The 20097-nt window shown below is 42.5% G+C and overlaps 1 protein-coding gene and 8 non-coding genes across 9 annotated transcripts in view; 2 read left to right on the forward strand and 7 right to left on the reverse strand.

Annotated features, from left to right (window-relative positions):
- Positions 1–9076, reverse strand: part of gpc5c (glypican 5c) — a 117709-nt gene extending 108633 nt beyond the window's left edge. Inside the window, exons 1-2 of the mRNA XM_030773475.1 lie at positions 8908–9076; positions 21–182 (exon numbers count right to left, since the gene is read on the reverse strand). Coding sequence (XP_030629335.1) covers positions 21–182; positions 8908–9076 — 331 coding nt within the window. The remainder of the gene's footprint in view (positions 1–20; positions 183–8907) is intronic.
- Positions 9077–10434: 1358 nt separating this feature from the next.
- On the reverse strand, positions 10435–10507 carry trnam-cau (transfer RNA methionine (anticodon CAU)). Its single transcript has one exon. It is a non-coding gene; the product is annotated as a tRNA-Met (tRNA).
- An 876-nt stretch (positions 10508–11383) lies between these two features.
- trnam-cau (transfer RNA methionine (anticodon CAU)) lies at positions 11384–11456 on the reverse strand. Its single transcript has one exon. It is a non-coding gene; the product is annotated as a tRNA-Met (tRNA).
- A 1282-nt stretch (positions 11457–12738) lies between these two features.
- Positions 12739–12811, forward strand: trnam-cau (transfer RNA methionine (anticodon CAU)). The gene has a single exon. It is a non-coding gene; the product is annotated as a tRNA-Met (tRNA).
- A 1573-nt stretch (positions 12812–14384) lies between these two features.
- On the reverse strand, positions 14385–14458 carry trnai-aau (transfer RNA isoleucine (anticodon AAU)). The gene has a single exon. It is a non-coding gene; the product is annotated as a tRNA-Ile (tRNA).
- Positions 14459–14735: 277 nt separating this feature from the next.
- trnag-ucc (transfer RNA glycine (anticodon UCC)) lies at positions 14736–14807 on the reverse strand. The gene has a single exon. It is a non-coding gene; the product is annotated as a tRNA-Gly (tRNA).
- A 4039-nt stretch (positions 14808–18846) lies between these two features.
- Positions 18847–18918, reverse strand: trnag-ucc (transfer RNA glycine (anticodon UCC)). Its single transcript has one exon. It is a non-coding gene; the product is annotated as a tRNA-Gly (tRNA).
- A 705-nt stretch (positions 18919–19623) lies between these two features.
- Positions 19624–19697, reverse strand: trnai-aau (transfer RNA isoleucine (anticodon AAU)). Its single transcript has one exon. It is a non-coding gene; the product is annotated as a tRNA-Ile (tRNA).
- Positions 19698–19935: 238 nt separating this feature from the next.
- Positions 19936–20007, forward strand: trnaw-cca (transfer RNA tryptophan (anticodon CCA)). Its single transcript has one exon. It is a non-coding gene; the product is annotated as a tRNA-Trp (tRNA).
- Positions 20008–20097: the final 90 nt, after the last annotated feature.

Consider the following 20097-nt stretch of genomic DNA (forward strand, 5'->3'; position numbering starts at 1 on the left):
GTCCGTCTGTGCGTTCGTACCCTGGAAGTCGGCTGCATGGCCTGATATCAGGTATTTGAGCTCAAAGCTGTAGGAGCGGATGTTCTGCATGGTCTCTCTGAGCACTGCCAGCCTGTAGCTCTCCTCCATCTTACGTGTGCAACATGACGGCCCAGTGTGCTTACACACCAGCAGGTCCACATCTGAGAGAGAGAGAGAGAGAGAAACAAGAGAGCATTATTTGCTATGCAAGATGATATAATCATATGCAGATAACACACACTTTGTCAAAAATATATATATATATACTGTAGAGCTGGAACACACTAGACATGAAAAAAAAAAGATTCTTTCTCTCTTTCTCTCTCTCACATGCATACACATACACACACACACACACACACACACCTCATCTCATGTATTTGAGTGCACATGACATTCTCATCAGGACGCTGATCTAATGCAGCGGTCATTAGACCACATGACGTCAGCACCAATCATCATACATAAAGTTCCTTCTCTCGCTCTCTCTCTCTCTCTTCATCAGCAGCAAGCTGACCTCAGAGCTGTCCATAATTAACTGGTATGCTTTGGATACTCCTCATACAGGAGTTCCAATATCACACACCATGCCTGCGTTTTCATAGAGCATAACAGACAGGAGAAGATGAGGAGAGGGAATGGGGGGGGGGGGGGGGGGGGGGGCTGTTCAGCAATGAAACCCAAGCTCCATGGATATCTCTCTCTCTCTCTGCCCCCCCCCTTATCCTTGTTGAGCCCCTCAACCCCAATGACTTCTGCCTCTCTTTCCAAATCCGTCTCTGAAACACAATAGGGGCAGCTCTCTCTCTCTCTCTCTCTCTCTCTCTCCCCCCCCCCCACCCCTCCACATGTCCTGGCGACGCATCGCCGTCGCTTAATTACCCAGGATGCACCAGCTGTTCTCATCCCAGTGGGGTGAAGTCATGGGTGACTTCTGACCCATGTTTTCTGGACCCAGACCCCTGGCTTGGTGGTTCTGCCTCTGCAGTGAAACTTATCCGCCGGGCCTCGCGTCGGAATCCGGCCCTGTTATTCCGAAGCTCGTCCACAGCAGTGCGGAGAGAAAGTGATCCGGACGGAATGACTTTGGCCAGGGTGCCACCGCGGCGACGGAGCAGACGGTGAGAATATTCCAGACCGGCACTCTGCGGTCAGGAGAGGACTGCTTTGCGGGCTATAGGTTTTTGCGATATGGCACATTACATTGATGGAAGGTTTGCAAGTGATTGCGTTACATTCAGAGTAGGAGAAGGTGACACTCTCCACAGGAGGAGGCGTCTCAGGTCATCAATCGAAATGCGAGTCAACCAAAAAATAAATAAATAAATAAAACACCTGTTCATTCGCCATGTATGAGCATGACTGGGAGTCACAGTCCTTGAAACCAGCACTGACGAACCCCCACACAAAGCAGAATAAGCACAAAACATTTTAATTTCCATTAACAGTGAGGACTGCAGAGGAAGCATGAAAACCCTCCCTGTGGCTAAACCCGGCCCCCTGAGGAGTCTAAGCCAATCAGAGCCTTTGTACTCTTAAATGTCAAACAACCAATTAAGTGTAAAGAGACTTAAGTAGCTTAAAAGGCTATGAGAATAAGACTGACCATCAGGTCACTCAATAAATATTACAAGACACTGAGTTTTTGGATTATGCACTGAACAAAAGCTGCACTGGCCAAAATAAAGAGCAACATTCATACATAAATAAGTATTTTTAATGTTCTCATGATCTCCAACATAACTACAGCAGCTACAGAGTGCATACACTGCAATTATGTTTGATGACACCAACAGACATATTTGTCTTAATAACTCATATCACTTTGTGGGAATTTGTGTCATCTGTGATACCGGGTGATTCTTCGGTTTTACTTTAGTGGTGTTTGAGTTCTATACAATAATATTAGGAAATAAACATATACTGTACCATAAATATTCTTATGACTACATCCTAATTCTAAAAACATCTGAATTTTTGTTTTTAACATGTTCATTTTCGCATTCATTCGATGGAAAGCAAGTTTTAAAACAGGTACTTTAGCTGTGATTCAAAGAACACAAAGGTGCTTTCAGACACACATTCTTGTCCAAAAATGTTCAGAAAGGGCACATTCTCCTAAACCGCTCACCTGAAGAATAGAGGGGGGGGCATACTTCTGGTGAGAAATACAATAGAAATTTCAGGAACATGGTGATTATACATCAGGTCTCTATTGTGAGTCCCAAAGTGGAGCCTGAATCCAGCCCCACCCCCCCCCCGTGCACCTTGCCCTAATGACAAATGGTTCTTCCCAGGAACGGGCACTTCAGAGCTCAGTAGGGGTTCTAGAATGTTCCGCCTGACGGGACAATCCCACCTCTCTTCCAGACGGCTTTGAGTCCAAGTCTATAATCGCCCTCAGGTGACGAATGCCTGCAGATTAATTGATCAGATTAAATCGCTCTTCCATCCTTGTCGGTTCACGCCGGCGTGACCCTGGGGTTCTCTCTGCCCCTCTTAGAAGAGGTAAAAAAAAAAACCAGTAAGCCCCAGTCAAGCAGGTCAATCCAAAATCATCTACTTTTTTTAATGAAGTGTGCAGTCAATATGGAATGCAAATTTTATTTTGGCTTTAAGATCTGTGTTGACTGAGGGGACTGGCAATTTCCTGACGGTGGTTGTCTGAGAATTTTTTTATTTTTTTTTATTTTATTTATCTTTCAGAGCAATGGAATTCTGGGATAGGCCAATAATTAATCCAGAAGATTTTTCTCTTGAACTTTTGCTGTCTCCTTCTCCGAGAGGTCCTGTTGGCTTTGATGTCGCGTGGCGGACCCAGACAGCAGGATGTTTACGCTGCACTGATGTTCGGTCTTGAGGGTGGAAGCTCGTCAAAGGAAAAGCATCTTTCTGAGTGGATCCAGCGGCATACCTGCATTTTTGGAAACCTCAGAGCTCACGCCTGCACTCTTTGGTTTTTTGGACCCTAAGCTGGCAGAGCTCCCCGTGAGGCACTCTGTGGGTTTAGAGTTGAGGCCAAGGAGAAGGGAGGAGTGAGGGGGAGTTTTGGGGAGTCTGGCAACCTATTAAGGGCTTGAAACAGGGGGGTGGGGGCACCAAAATATACTGTTAATGCCTTGCTCCAAAGATAAAAATCAGTTTTGAAATGATAAGTCTGTATATAATTGCCAAAGTCAACTCTTTTTTTTTTATCAAATCAGCATCTTCACAAATTTATTGTCCTCTGCGCCTTGATTGAGACAGACATCGTTTGGTTTGGACAGAACCTCAGAAAAAAAAAATGGAGATTCAAAAACATGGGAATGTCAGACAGACAAAACCACATTCGCAAGGATCTGTATCCAAAGAGAACCATTTATGCATACATGGAGTTCTAAGTCTAGACAGCTGTCTGTCTGAAGCTGGGCAAGTTTTACAAACCCAAGAATACCTGGATCCGACCCTCTAAACACACCCGAAATATCCTCAACCCCGACCTCACCAAGAACACATTCCAGAACCACTTCTGCCTGACCATTACCAGTAAAAAGACACACGCTAAAGGGACACACCTGGTTTGTTGCTATAAGTAAGCAACCTAACAGCACTCAGCTGTTCAACTACTTGAGTACAGGGCTTGAGAACCCCCCCCCCCCCCATCAGTTCACCCTGAGCTTAATCAATGTTTTAATGGTTTTGTTCTTGGTTCCCATTAGTAATCTAACATTTCTGGTACAAGTGATTTTTTTTTCCTTTTGTGTACTCAGAAATGATCATTGCTTTGGTTTAAACAAAGGGAACCCAGCTATTGTTTAATCTTGCGACGACAATATTGATTTAAAACACATTATGGACTTCAGTAAACTAGCTACCTTTAATCATGACTTACTCATGCTCACTGTGTAAGTTAGATGGTGCGTTACACTTGTGGTTTGAGTGGCCAACTATAGCTATTCTCTACTGACACCTGTGAGATGCCACAGGGTGGTATGGATTTCATTATTAGCATTTTTTGTTTGTTTGTTTGTTTGAGTTCTGCATATAAATTGCACTTATTTTGATTTTTAGAATTACTCTGAAATGACAACAACAACAACAACAACAAATACTGCCAAGCGCACATGAATCTGAACTGATCCTTCTGCATTTCCAGGGATTTGTTGTTGTGAAAATGCATGGAACAGAAAAAAATTCAATCATTTGGTGACCCACATTTCAACTTCACATGTTTGTTCAGTACTTCTCATTCTGTATATGTGTTCATGTGTGTTCAGGTAAAAAAAAAGTCTTTGGTTTTTTACTTTCCAGCCCTGTTTAAATGCCAATAAAAAAAAAACCAATCCGATCAGATTGGACACTGAGCAACCTACAGCTTATTTGATCTCACTGATTGATGGAAACCACTGGCACATTGCCATGTTAATGCCATCTTCCTGGCTTTGAACACACTAAAAAAAAAAACCCAAAAAACTCCCAGGTCCCTCAAAGGAGACCTTCTTTACGCTTTAACCAATACAATTTACATTTCATCCCACTGTCAACCAAGGATTAAAAAACTCTCTTCAGCTCGTCAAAGTAACTCAAAACATTGGCAGTACAATTAGAAATCCAAACCGAGCCAAAAAGAAAGAAAGAAAGAAAGAAAGAAAGAAAGAAAGAAAGAAAGAAAAAAAGACAGAGAGAAATGTAAGACTGATTTGGTGGGTTAACAGGTACATCCAACCCACTGTGGAATTTATCTTTAAATCCAGTCAGGAGTCTGTTGACAGGACTCAGACACTTAAGAAGATCAGACATAGACTGGGACCACAGTGGAGAGAGAACTGGGAGAAGCCAAAGAGGACTGGAGTGAAAACAGGGCCCGTGGTGTCAGATCCAATAGCAAGTCGTTACCCAGAGAAGAGTCTGAGAGGGTAGCTTAAGATTCTTACTAAAAGAGCTTTTATGTTGAAGTAGAGTGGAGTTGGCTACTTCACAGCAGGTGCTAAATCGTCGAGTAAAGAAGTTTAAATATCAACAACCTTAAGAAAGTTGTCCTTTCTTCCTGGGCCAAAAACGGACTGGATTTTTCTTGCCTTTGCTGAATGCAACGACTGTTACACCCAGCAGTAGGCATGAATAGCTCTGAGCTCATACCAGAAAATCCTTTCATGTCTTGCTTAAACAGGTACTGATGTGGCAACACATTGAAAAGACCAAAAAAAAAAAAAAACCCTAGTATATTCAATTGAGTATTTGGTGTACTCTACCATCAAACTTGAAATTTGCACTGTTTAATTTGTTAATGAAAGTAAGCTCCCCCGCCCCCCCCCCCCCCCCTCCCCCCATCTTCTTCACCGTGCGCTTTTTACACTTTTCAATTTTATCACCATAAAACCGGCAGGATGAGGACAAAAGCGTTGCTAAAACTGACCCGACACTGGAACGATGTCGACAGCGTGGTACACTTCGTGTGGGGTTTGGACAGAATAAACCTCAGCGGAGTATTCAGCACGCAGCCCGACCTGCTGTGGGCCCTGTGTGTTTAGAATGGGAATATGGGAATTCTCAGCCTCTTTATCCTCTAACTGATGGATTCCGGCATGCTCCGTCAGCATGATATGGTGTCTTTGGCAGCCTCATATAGAAAGAGTGCGAGGCCAGGAGAGAGAGTGTGTGTGTGTGTCTGTGTGTGTGTGTGTGGGGGGGGGGGGTCGGTTATAACTTTAAAAGATAATCACTAGATAAGCAACTTTACATCACTGATTACTTAAGGCTCTTTTCCACACGCAGTCTCTGGCACTGATCCAGCTAAAGGGACGGTTCTGTCCAGAAACTATACACCGGATCTGGAGTAAAGAGAAACACATGGACACTTGCTCATAAAATAACAAGACTGTCATTGCTAAAGTTGTCTAAGGATGTGGTGTAGTGTTACTGGTACACTGATACAGACGACATATTACGCAGCCTTACCAATGAAATGATGCTGGTGACTAAAGCTCTGAAAATGATTAAATGACTGTGTGGCATTGCATGGTTGGCACTCCAAGAGACTGAAGCTATCGAATGCAGTTATTTGCTACGGTTCGGAGTGGCTTAAACTTTCCACAAAAAAAAAAAAGAAAAGTGGAACAGAACAATTTTATACCATCGGCACAAATAACACAAAGACTCTCGCACACCCTCGACGTGAAGCTTCATTCCTGAGTTTCGACAGCTCTGTTGTTTCTGTCCTTGTCAAAACCTCGAGTCAAGTTATCCACATGCACACGCCGCTGCTTCGCGTGGGCCGGAATTTGAAGACGAGCGACGATAGATAGCGAGCTGTGCTTTGTTTGGCGTTTGATCTGAAGGATGCGGCCTTGTTGTCTTGTCAGCACTTTAAAGGGAAAGAGAGCCCTGACTTTGATTCTCCCAGACCCCTTTCTCTGGACCAGTCTGAGAAAGAAACAAACAGAACAAAAAGCTGCGGAGCAGAACTCCAGCGGACAGCGAGCTTCCGAGTTTCAGCTCTTCAATATTCGCATCTCAAAAGGACAGCAAAGCTAGGGGAAAAAAAATAAAAGAATCGAAAGGAAAAAAAGCAGCGTATATACTGTATGTGCGTGGATGATAAAACCTTATCTGAAATACTGGTCCGAACTCACAGTAACCAGGATTAGCACTTCGTTGGAAGGATCTCTGTCTCAGAGTCTAAGCCTCCTGCTGTCTGTCACCTCCGTCTCAAAGAGAAATAAAATTATGTCTCAATCTCCATCAGGTGATCAGGTATCAGGTGTCTTAGAGCATGTGCTTCAAGTTGTGTGCAAGTGTCACATGGTTCAAACACATTCAGTCATCTTCTTGAAGCCCTGGCTTATTCATTTATTTATTTATCTATTTATTTTCTATCTGACACCATACACTCTACTGCTGCTGGCAGGATGAACTGTTACCCAGGTTACAGTACATAAACAGAGGTTGAGTTTGAGCCTCTGCTCCAGTGGAACCTCTGGGTGCATGTCTGATGCACCCTCTCTGCTAGCTTGTTCTCAATGTTGATATGAGCAGACCAGTGATAACTTGAGTGAAGTACTGCCACTCAGCCAAGGAATGAATGTATCAAAGGTCAAATGATGCCTGTATTGCAGGCGACAGACTGCTCCAACTTACTATTGTGCAGCTAAAGGTTAAGCAGGGAAATGCGTTCAGTTATGTTCAGTAATGCTATGTGCAATCATCTCAAGTATGCTTGATGTTGATTGTTCGAAGCTGACAGACCATTTAAAAAAAAAAAAAGAGAGAGAGAGAAAAGAAAAAACAAAACAATTTTCACTCAGTGTGCCAACACCCCGTGTCTTTGATTGTGCCTGTAAGACATATTCAAGATGCAGCAAATTGGAAAATTACATGTCTTAACTTGGAATCTTAGAGTCTTTTTGAGATGCTTTCAGACAGCAATTTTAATTTTGGTCATTTTCTACCAACCGCAAGAAGGGAAAGGAGAGAACAATTGTCCTAGAGAAAAGGCAAAAAAAAACCCAAAAAAGGATTCAGCCAAAGTATGGTTTAGTTTGCCTCGTGATTGCGATGGCCCTCTGTGTCTCTTTGCTGCCTCTCCAGGGAATGTTCCCCACAGCCACAAATCGGCATTTAACCAAAAACACCAGATCTTCTGCTATGCAGTGACCCACAACAGAGTGCATATTTCAAACAAAATCTCCTCTCCAGCACCTCACATGCACTGGTGTTGCTTTGCCTCATTTTCTGCCTGTGTGTTTAGGTCTTCTAATTACAGAGATACTTCATTCATAATTAAGGTTTTAAGATGATGATGTGCATAGACTATTCTAACGGTAGTGTGGCCAGATTAAGTATCAATGAAAGCACCCAAACAGAACACACACAATCGAGGAACTTTTCAAGATCTCCCAAATATTCCATATTTAAACTTTGCGTTTATACTGCAGTCCTCTAAAAAAAGTCCTAACACCCCTCCCTGTTATCCTGGCCTCTACAGGGCACCTGGTTTGGGCCACCTTTAATTGCACCATGTGAGTCCTGGCAGACTACGACATTTCGGCTGAGTGAGCTCACTTACTGTCTTTACAGCATCGTGCCCGCTCCTGTGCGCTGAGTCATATGCCAGCGCGCAACAAGTGCCCGTCACTGCTGAATTTGCTGTACCGGCGACGAGGGCATGCTGTTCGAATTATATTAAGAACTTAAGTGATTCAGAGCAGATGGCTAGACGTCATTGTCATGGCGAGTGTTTTGGCGTCCATAAAGAATTAAGTTCTATTCTATCTCCCTTCTTAAAATCCTTCGATGGATCTAAAGAGGGATTTATTGTCAGTTAACGCGTCACTTGGAGTTAATCTGAATGAAAACGAGGTGACTTGCATAATTCATCATGAGTCCACATGTAATAATAATAATGATACTAATACTACTACTAATAATAATGATAATATTACTACTACTTATAATAATAATCATAATAATTATGATGCTTTATACAACGACAAATCGCTAATTGCCTTGGAACTGGAGTTCTCCGCGTTGAGACAACTTTAAAACAACGCAACTTTCCAACTCGGTTTCTTTCCACATTATTGTGACTTTAAAAACCATCTACAGCATGATAGTTGTCAGGTAACCTATCGTCTTAGCTACTCTTCTGCCAACAGAATGGAAAATTGGCCGTCACACCTGTTCCTTGAACCAATCGACCTTTCGGCCAATACTTCGTAACATCGCTAACTCCTTTGAGATCTGGATGATCAGAAATTGAACTTTCTAGATACGACAACTGAAGTATGAACTGGTCACGATATTAGTGATATGGTCGAATCTCACAGGGACAACACCAGAGAGGGAATTTTAGTTGATTCTACTTGTTCACACCGTTTACACTCATTTCACATTCTACCTGCCACTCACCTGTCCCAGGTGTCTCTGGCACCCATTTCAACGGGCCGATTTGTCGCACCTGGAAAGCTGTCTTCACCTCGTGGCAGCTGTGCGCTTTTACTTCATTAACTTTATCCAGAAGCGCAACTACCAGGATAATCCACCAAAAGATAACGCGAGGGAAGCGTCCTCGGGACATGGCAGCATCTCAATACAGATATCCGTTTAGTGATGTAGACTAAAGGCTTGGTGACAACAGCCAGTTCACAAAACACATATAAGCTTTTCTTTTACAAGAAGGACAAATTAAACAAACGTCTCGAGAGAAAGGCGGCTCAGTTAGATTTTCACATTCTTGACTGTTCACGCACCAATCGTCTCCAATCTGACCGGAGAGGACTACTGAGGACTGACTGTCACTTTCGGGCTTTCAGCGCACAGCGTGCATACTTGATTACTCGCCTCTCTCTCTCTCTCTCTCTCCCTCTCTCTCTCTCACCCCCTCTCCCTCACTCACTCACGCTCTCATACATATGCGGTCGTTTAAAAATGTGTTTGTTTTCTTTTCAAAGACGTCTGTAATCTATTTCTGAGGTGGTGTTTTGCCACGATTGAAAGTGTTGCTTACTTAAAGCTGAAGTTTGGGACTTTCGTCCACTTTATTAATATAGCTTTCACAGTCTATTGGAGATTGAATTTCAAAGTTTAAAAGAGTTTACGACACAAAATGATTATATGATGAACAAACAGACGAAATAATCAGATACTAAACAACATCCGGGAAGTTGCAAATTAAGTAACAGTGCTTTTCTTAAAAACAATGACGTTATAATTCCTTAATCGTGGAGTGGCCGAGAGCTGAATGCTCCAGATATCTTCATTCTGTAAAATCTTGGCAGCTTCTCCAGTGAAACCGAGAACATAAATTCAGCAATATAATTTTCGAATTTCTTTTGGAAGACATTTCATGCAGGTAAAATATTTTACTAATTATGAGCAAAGTGGCGTGCCCAAAGTCAAGTAAATATTTTTTTTATCCATCTGTTGCTCCTTCGTGTGAAGCTGGATTCAGAGTGAATTTACAAAGCGGATTTACTAGTGCTAGTATAACACAGCCTTGTATGCTCACCAATAAACTGGAACAGGGTAATATCGCTTAAAAAAAGATCATTAAATTCTCAACGAAAGAGATCTTGGAGCAGTGTTTGCTGCACCCTGCTGGTGGCCCTGAAAACAACACGCGGCTATTCGAGTTCTAATTTATAGGTGCGTCATTCAGGTCAATTGACATGTTGTGGGGGCAGCAAAGGACTGACACGACACATGAAGTAGTCCTTAGCTCCTACCAAACATACATAAGTAAACTAACTGATATACTGGGAAAATACAATTGATTAGCTAGCCTGTGTTTAATGTTTATAAATAGGAATATGACTGGGATTATGAGATGGATAACGGACGATGTTTACAACAGCGCTGAAGGTGCACGAGTGTCTTTATTTCAATGTTTCCCTCTTTAGTTTTTCACAATTAAAAGAAGACTAGAACTAAAACTGCTGCCCCGTGTGAGGATCGAACTCACGACCTTCAGATTATGAGACTGACGCGCTACCTACTGCGCTAACGAGGCCTGTACGCAATATGTTCCTATGCATGGAAAAGTTTCAATAGTCAGTGTTCACGTCTTTCCTTATCGTTGTATTTTTAACGATTTGTGTCGTTCCTGCTGACACGAGTGAGGTGACCAGTTCACTAATAGTGAACATATATTTTAGAACCTTTATGTAATTGTGAAACTGGGCTCTTCTTCCTTGAAACGCAGACTTCTGAATACTTTCGAAATTTCGCGTTCACCAAAGCAAAAGTACAAACAACGTAAATTTAAGAGGGATTTTGAATTACTCCTGCCCCCCCCCCCCCATTTAGCGATTAAAACAATCGCTAACTTAGTGTCCAAGGACATCTTAAACTAGCTGTCAACAGGAGCATCAATTTTTAACTTTAAATTCCCAGTACGTCTAGTTTCTAGATTCTCTGCACCTTTTAGGGATATGACAATCTTCGTATGTGCGTGGTGAAAATTTATACCACCCCTCACCTGACTTAAAATACATAAAATAAACCTTTTCTCTTTCAAACATGGCTTTAAATAGAAGCATACATAAAGAAAGGGCGGCGCTCTCTCATTTTTATTATCACTTTGTTAGTCAAGAGCGATTTTAAGCATTCACGTATTCACATTTATCGGTATTAGTTAACTAAAATAATTTCATTGAGACGAAACTAAAATCCGATCCCCAACTGGGCATGTTACGTAGTACAGTACATTCACAATCTTGCTCCCAGAGACTCATTACACGTTCTTAGAGACAACTAAACGCATGCGGGTGGTGAAACTGACCGCTAGACCCCGAAAGAAAAGGGGCTTTCGAGCTGCCTACATTACGATGCACGCCGTCAGAACTAACCCATGTCAAAGGGTTTTCAGCAAGTGAAAGAAAACTGCTGCCCCGTGTGAGGATCGAACTCACGACCTTCAGATTATGAGACTGACGCGCTACCTACTGCGCTAACGAGGCTGGACTGCCATGTAATGGATTGTTGTACTGACGGACAGGTATCTATCCCCTTTGTCCATGATGACATTTCCTCAAAGCCAGTTTCGTTAGTCATTAGTTACAGCCTGAAGTAATGCTCTAAGCAAAATGAAGCAATACTGTATTACAGAAGGTACTTAGTAATATGGTACTTAGTGAGTTGTTTTCAGAAGTGGTGAATTAAACTGAACTGAGCCCAGGTAGGTGATCTTCCATTGTTATCTTAAGTCTAGTAAAGTCTAAAGTTTAGTAAATTGAAAGTGTAATTTACACAAGTTTTCAGGCCAGTGCTGTACATAGTACTATGTACTACAGTGACACAAAAAGCACAATGCAATTCTCATATCCAGTTCAAGCTCGAGTGTTTATTCATTGCACACACAATGTAGAGACAATGGCAGTAAAATGTCTTCCTGCTATGCTCCCCCGCACCTCCCCCCCACTCCCCGCCAAATATGTGCAATAATATACATATTTAGCGCAAAAGGTTTTTAGAATGTGTCCAGAGGTAGTAAATAAATGTAAGTGTGGATGAGGTAATATAAATAAGAAATGTAAACATGATGTCGTATGTGTGTAATATGTACTTACGAACTTGTGGTATAAATAATGAATTATAATGTAATATACACATGTGATACAGGCGTACATCTGCGACTAACTATACATCTGCACCCCTCTGTGCTAACCATGCAGCTGTAAACATATACACATATGGACAGGGTGTGTACATCTGTTGGAGTTTGAGGTGATTGGGGGTTCAGCCCCTAAATTCAATTCTGTAATCTACTCAGCTGCCAGTCCTCATCCGGGTCATGGTTCAATGAGTTGTATGCTCTTTTATTAGTCTTTCAGCACCAACGTTGCACTGCACCATCCATCAATTTAACCGTAAACCATCTGTGGATCAGAGTCAGAACATATTCTGTAATGGCACCTTCCTAACAGCCAGGAATCACTGTGGGGCAGGGCAGACGCACAGACAAACACACATTCATACCGAGGGGCAATTTAGCGTGTCCAGTTCACCTAACCTGCATGTCTTTGGACTGTGGGAGGAAACCAGAGCTCCCGGGGAGAACATGTAAACTCCACACAGAAAGGACCCTGGCTGCCCGGCCGGGAATCGAACCCAAGACCCTCTTGCTTCTCGTGCGACCCAATGCACCACCATGCCGCCTCCATGAATCGGAAAGCCAGTCACATGTACTGGGAAGTGGACCCAGGACATGTGTACTAGGAACTACCACTCTATGCAGCCTCAGCCTCGTTAGCGCAGTAGGTAGCGCGTCAGTCTCATAATCTGAAGGTCGTGAGTTCGATCCTCACACGGGGCAGCAGTTTTACCCAACACTTGACACTGTGACTTGGTGGTGCTCCTAGCATGGTTTGGGTTGGTTTGAGCTTGTTCCCTCAGCACAACGCATAACTGAAGAATCCAATAACTGGGCGAAGTCGGTGTATATCTGGTAAGGATGTGTCAGCTGAGCAACCATCTTCAGCAAGCTTACCACAAGTATGTAATATTCAAGTAGGAAATCAGCTGGTTCGTCAGTGTCTCACATTCATGGTTACTGACATCTTGTAATTAAAAAAGGCTAGGTTTTTAATTGAAGTTTCTTTCACAAAGTCCATAATTTCTTTAGCAGCCATCTCATGGTCACACATGCACAATACACTCTAAGTGATGATAAAAAAACAAAACAAAACAAGGTGGTAAAGGGTACTTACCTAACTTTCATTTCAGTCAGGTTCATTGTTAGACTTCATTGTTTTATCCTCCTGTGTGGATAAATGCTTTGGACAGATCAAGCTGTGTTAGAAAAACATACAATTGTGATTATGAACTATGGCTGGGTGGTATGGCCTAAAATTTATATCACGGTATAAACTGAAACACGGACGATAACGGTATATATCACGGTATATTCGTTTTTCTTAAAGCTTCAATATAAATGCTTCTGCAGGGATAAAGCACTGGTATGGCAACTGCATGGAAGCTATTACTGTACTCTTAAGTGTACTACTAGGACATATTTCACATAGTACAGAGGTATTTTAAGAACAAGTACACAGTGATGGCATTTGTTATGTCGGTCCACAGCCGACTTTGGAAAATGCCTTGAATAGTCGATAGATTAATCGATAGAAAACCAGTCATTAGTCGCAGCCCTAGCAGCAATTACACAGTGATATTGAAGAAATACTTTTGATATAATGGATTGAAACGTTTTAGAACTCAAAAAGGTAAATTCGTAGCCCATAAATCTTATACATGCTATTTTTAACCTTTAGCCTCTGCCATCCTAGTCAGACTTTTTCTGCAACTTCCGCCTCTTTAGAGAATGTCACATACCAAACACATCACACACTGAATACACATCTCACATGGTTCTCATTTGCATAAATTCGCAGATTCGCCATCTCAATTTCGCTTCCTTTGCCAGATTCACTCTGATTTCGCCCCATTCAGAATAAACTTCGCCCCCATACAACCTGAATGAGAGCAAGGCGAGATTTGCTGCAATGGAAGCGTACCGAGGGCTTTACTGGTCAGCACAGTTTAGTCAAAATCCATACTGTAGGACATATTCATACCAATGTACTTTCTATAGCGTTTATACCGCCCACCCCTATTATGAGCTACTGTTTATACCAGTGTTATATTGTATTAGACACATAGTGACAATAAAAAAAGCAACATCAAAAGACCCTGAAATTATGGAAATCAAACATTGACAACATTCAGAATCTGTTTGAATTCCACCTTTCAGTGATCTCTTCAATATTAACTCCCTCTCAGGTTTACACCAAAATATCAGTGCACTGAAATAAGCCTCGTGGTTTTGTTTGGAGTTTTGTTAGTCTGTACTCTAACTTTATGTTCACCGAAAGTATATAAAAAGAACCTGGCCCGTACGGGGATCGAACCCGCGACCTTGGCGTTATTAGCACCACGCTCTAACCAACTGAGCTAACCGGCCCACACTTTAACATCTTTGGAGGTGGAAAGAAAAATCTCTCATTTAAAGTTTAGTTTCATTTTGTTAATGCATTAGAGAGATAACCGTTGAAACTCAGTTACAAGACATAAACTGATTTAGCTAGAGATACTACAGTCATCTTGTCTATGTCCAGCGCATTCAAAAATTAGTTTCACAGTTGCTGTCTGTACGCCAGCTAGCCTGATGATATATTCACTCCATGTTTTCATTATGGAACAAGCATTACAAAAATTTCAGATATAACCTGTAAAATAGCTGCGTTGGCCGGGAATCGAACCCGGGTCAACTGCTTGGAAGGCAGCTATGCTAACCACTATACCACCAACGCACAAAAATTTACCGATTCTGATGCATTCGAACATTTCATTCTCAAACCTGTATGTGATTCAGCAGAGGGCGCTGGGGCGGGTTTTTTTTTGTTGTTGTTTTCTTTACTGACAAAGCCAGTCATTTAGACTTATTTGAGGGAGATATTCAATCAACATATTTAAAAATGAGTGAGAGACCCTTGCACTTTTAAAGATGATCTTAACTTAGAATAAATTACAAAATGTGCCTATATCTGTCTATGCACCACCCCCCTCCTCAAAACACAAATCCAAAGTAATTCATCCAAAACTCAGATGAGACTAAATTAACACAGAGAGACTGGTCAGCAACAATAAACAAACAAACACATCAAGTCATCAGAAAAAAACAGTATAGGATCTAGCAGCTGTAAATAAATACTGTCTAAAATAATTCCCTGCAAAGGCTGGGAGTAGTTATTATAAAAAACAGTGTAACTGTTGTAAATATTTTTTGTTGTCCAGCCAAATGTGTTTGTAGGTAAGTAAGAGACAATGCTTCTTATTGTAAAAGAATTTTCAAGCATTTCAACCATGACTTGTGTCCTAACCTGAAATGCAGACAGAGCACTATGTCTTTGTATGACAGGTGGAGCTGTCCCTGTGTAGTAGGGGAAACACTGCTACTACCTCCAGACCGCAGGAAAACCAAGGATCTGGTCCCGGCCTCCCAGCACGATTCACCTCAGACCTGTGGGTGGGAAGAATAAGGCTTCAGGAATTTTCAATGTCAAAGGGCTTACCTGAAGTGGGGTGTGGCCTAGTGTGTCTCTAACTGTGTTTATACATAAAAACACCTAGCAGCTTCCCTTAATCCCTTCCCTGGCTGCAGTAGGAATAAGTTGCCCCTACTCTGAAGAATCACTTCTATAAAGCCATCAACAAATAGCCCCAAGTTTGAAGAAAACCAGTAAAGGGGGCTTATTCTATTGGTCAAACAGTATAAAAATAAACAAACAAACAAACAAATGAATAAAATAAAGTATCACCATGAATGCTAGTAGCTTTCAAGCTGTTCTCAGTGGACAATGTTCAATTTAAAATCACATAAAAAAAATCAGACTTACCCCTCTAGATCTAATTATCTCCTGTGAGATACAAATAATCTATTAACTCTGTTGCAATACCACACGACAGTGTTAAACACATACCTTTTACTATACCATGGGTCAGACAACCGTTAGCCCAGGCACTGTCCCACAGGCAGAGTCAGGTGAAATGCCCGTGCGTGGAACCACGAGTGCACTGGACAGTCTGCGATGTTAATACTGTCCGCTGCACTATTCTTTCTTAAGCCAGTGTTCGCGATGGAGAGTCTCGAGAGGCAGGGAAACGACAGGCTACTCACGGTCTCGCTGAAGGACGTCTGTAGCCTCAGTGGATGCGAGGGGAAAGCGGGAAACCGTGATACTCACAGTCTGCCCTGAGGTAGAAGTGTAGCTGCCGTCAGCGTAGATGCAAGGAAAGAGCGGGAAACCGCGCGCATCAAATTCACCGCCGTGCACACTGTCGCTGTCCCGGTCCCAGCCGTGCACCTGTTGAATCGAATAAAACAGGAAAAACGAGCAGCCGAAAACGCGAGCACGGACCGACGAAATGAAACTGCTCTCTTGCTTCGCTCTATCTAGGAGGTATTTGCCTCGTCTAAGCGAGTATGAACCAAACACGATCACTTCTTCACTTCTTAGCAAAGCAGCTTCGCCACAGCAAACAGCAACTAGCTGGCCCGATCCTCTTTGGAAAGTGGTCCCTCCTCTCCTTCTCACGAATGCGAGCAGACCGCACTAACCGACGACACTCAGGCCACATGGTCCTGATGTCTGTGGCAACCAAGCCAGTGGTTCTGCTAGAGCTAACTGTTCCCTGGGAGGAGCAGATGTGGGAGGCGCAAGAAAGGAAGAGAAGTATGCAGATCTGGTAGCTGAGTGTCACAGAAGAATGGGTGGAAGGCCCAGTGTGAAGTGGGCTGCAGGGGCTTCACAGGCCCATCTCTGCACTGGGTCCTGGGACTCTTAGGGATATGAGGGCTGAAAAGAACAAAAGCCATTAGGAACATCTTGGAAGCCACTGACAAGCCTTCCTGCTGGCTCTGGTTGAAGAGGGGTGACACATGACATAATGGGCTACCTGGACACAAGTTGGGGCTTGATCACCCCCAGCTGGGTTGCCCAGCTGAGGGTGTCTGATGTTAAGACCCAAAACATCTAAAGACCACGGGTTCATCACTGATGATGTGTCCAGGTTGCACCACAAGTGGTCTCTCTGAGCTTGTGTTTTGGTCTCTGCATGTCTCATAGGCATAGCAGCCTGGATGACAGAAATATCTACGGTCTTGATGTATTTACTTCTAATATGTATAGTTGTTGTTCTGTTTGGGTCTCTGTGTCAGGATATCTGCAAGTGTCTGCAAGTTCAATTTAACGCTCTGTAATATCTTTTTAATGCCACCTTGTGGCCTTTTAAATCCCACTTTGACGCACTGGTTACATCGTTAAGGCTACACAAAAGCTAAATGTACTAATCAGACAGTCTTGATGGGCAACAACTCACTAATTAAAACATGGTAGAGTGGGAACAAAGCATTAGACAGAGCAAAATTACCTCACCAGATATATTCAGTAGTAGAAATGTGAGTGAAAAAGAGTGTGGTGTAACAGCAGAATGAGAGATACCTGTAGGTCTAGGAGACCCGAAATCAAGGGCTTTTCATAACTTCTCAAAGAACAGAGCCTTCACAGAGACATCTGTGAAGTACATGTGCCTCTGTGTAGACTGAGCTTTCTGATGCAAACTGGGAGGTATCATGTCCTACAACCTGTGTGGGTATATTTAAGAAAAACTGGAACAGAAACACCAACGGCCTGTGACCACGTCTGAATATCTGTTTCTTTCAGGCTGTATTTTGATTTGCATTTCTTATCTCTTAATGAATGAGTCACGCTGGTGGAGTGTTGCAGGACCCAAGCGCAAGACACGAAGGTTGTGGTGACAAAAAGGAGGACTTTACTTGCAAAATGAAGATAAAAATACAGGTGCAAACTGGAACAAAACCGATAACAAAAAGGTGCAGCCTAACAGTGTACACAAACACAAACAATGATAGACAAAGGACAGGTGAAACACAAGGGCTTAAATACAAGTGGAAAACTAAACAGGGCAAACATGATTGGATGAAATTAACAAGGGGGGAACGAGGTTAATAAATACAACAAACAGGATCAGGTAAGGGGTGGAAACACACAAGGAACAGGAGCACAAGACATTTCAAACTAAAAGTCCAAAGATGAGGTGCAGGCTGTGACAGAATGACTGCGTTTACAGCGAATCTATGCATTACTAATTTAGCTAGTTAGTTAGTCCGTCTTTTACGTCTATACGTCTTCCCCCAAAAAAACTTGCATCACAAGTTGTGCCGTATTCTGACTCCCGAGTATGTAAGCAACAGGAGGTAGACTACATTCACAAAGAGAAGCCTTCATCAAACTATGAGTACGTCATCCACGTTCCGATTAAACTAGCAGTACAATAAATTGGTTGTTAACACCATTGGAAAATAGTAGAGCAGGCGGTGAATGTCCGCGAATGTCCACCAACAACATTCCACCGCCTGCTCTACTAACAATAGCCATTATCGAGACGCGAGGCAACCAGCAGAGGCCACTGTAAAGTTTAGAGCACAACTTTTTGCTTCTATTTTCCAATGGTGTTAAGTGTAAGAATAAGCATGCGATGTGGTGTGTTCTATTTTGACATTCTACATGTGGATCAGTATCTTTTATTTTTTAAACAGAATTTTCCTGGCTAATTTCAGGCTTGTGATTTGACGTGGGGTAGTTTTGACAGTTATGGTTTCTTTGTGTACTGCTAATGACAACTTATATTTAAAAGTAATATTATGTCACGTTCGTTATTCATTTTACGCTCATACCAGATGACAGTGCTGCAAACGGGTATTTGTTCTAGCAATTCTACTTAATATTTTTCATATATAATGGGGCTTACAATGAACAGCCAAAAAGCTGCGTTGGCCGGGAATCGAACCCGGGTCAACTGCTTGGAAGGCAGCTATGCTAACCACTATACCACCAACGCACGTCTTGATATCGTACAGCCGGTTTTTTCGACCAAAGTACAGCGCATCTGAGTGCATCGTCTTCAGCGCTCAGCCCCCTCAACAAAAAGAGCAAAGCAAGCTACATAAAACCATCACCTACATAAAACCATCTCTCGCATGGTCACTCAAGAAAACGCTGAGGAAAGAAAACAGATGTTTTTTTTCCTCGTACGGTACGTCGTACCTAACGAAAGACGGCTACGGACAGTTGGTCCACGTTATGACATGCGAAGTCGCTGCCTCCGCCTGTCCACCGAATGCCCGGAAAATATTACTGGCAGAATTCAAAACTGTTTTTTGCTATGACCAACGATTTATGGTCAAATTGTACGTCGGATTTAAGTCTTACCATCCATTTATTTATAACTGGAAACTGCAGTGCACTTTTGGCCACCCCCTAATAACAAGGTGTATGATCATCAGAGGTGAGCGAGATGCAGTCTGCCACTGCATCCACAAAAATGAAGTGCAGTTTTGTTTTTGTTTTTTTAACGGTAGGGCAGCAGCTGCCAAACAAATGCCAAAAGACATTTTAACTAAAAGCAGCTGCCAAACAAATGCCACAAGACATTTTAACTAAAAACTGTTTAGATCTTTGAAGGACTGTATGATCATTTGTAATGGGTATATGTAATGTGTATCATCTGTATTCTGTACTTATATTAAAGGATGAAAACATTAATTGGCCCGTACGGGGATCGAACCCGCGACCTTGGCGTTATTAGCACCACGCTCTAACCAACTGAGCTAACCGGCCATGGCGACATTGTGAGGAACATGATATTTTCTCCCTCACACGACTCTGTGCCAGATTCTCTAGGAAGGCAGACTGTGTATAGCCTCCATACAGAACAACAATATTTCTTTAGAATGTAACAAAACTAGACAACATGACTGTTGCATAGCTTAACCATAGCACTCTTGGGCTCGAAATTGAAAGGAAGAGGACAGCAAGAAGACAGTATATTACAACCGAGGTTAACAAATTACAACAAGACCTCGTGGCGCAACGGTAGCGCGTCTGACTCCAGATCAGAAGGTTGCGTGTTCAAATCACGTCGGGGTCAGTCTTTTAATGCAATTCCACTTTTTCGTGGTTTGAGAAGAGAATTGAGCACTGATGACCACAAAAACACACATAATTCACGATTTAAACG

The sequence above is a fragment of the Chanos chanos genome, chromosome 5 (genome assembly GCF_902362185.1).
Source record: "Chanos chanos chromosome 5, fChaCha1.1, whole genome shotgun sequence".
Classification (NCBI taxonomy): domain Eukaryota; kingdom Metazoa; phylum Chordata; class Actinopteri; order Gonorynchiformes; family Chanidae; genus Chanos; species Chanos chanos.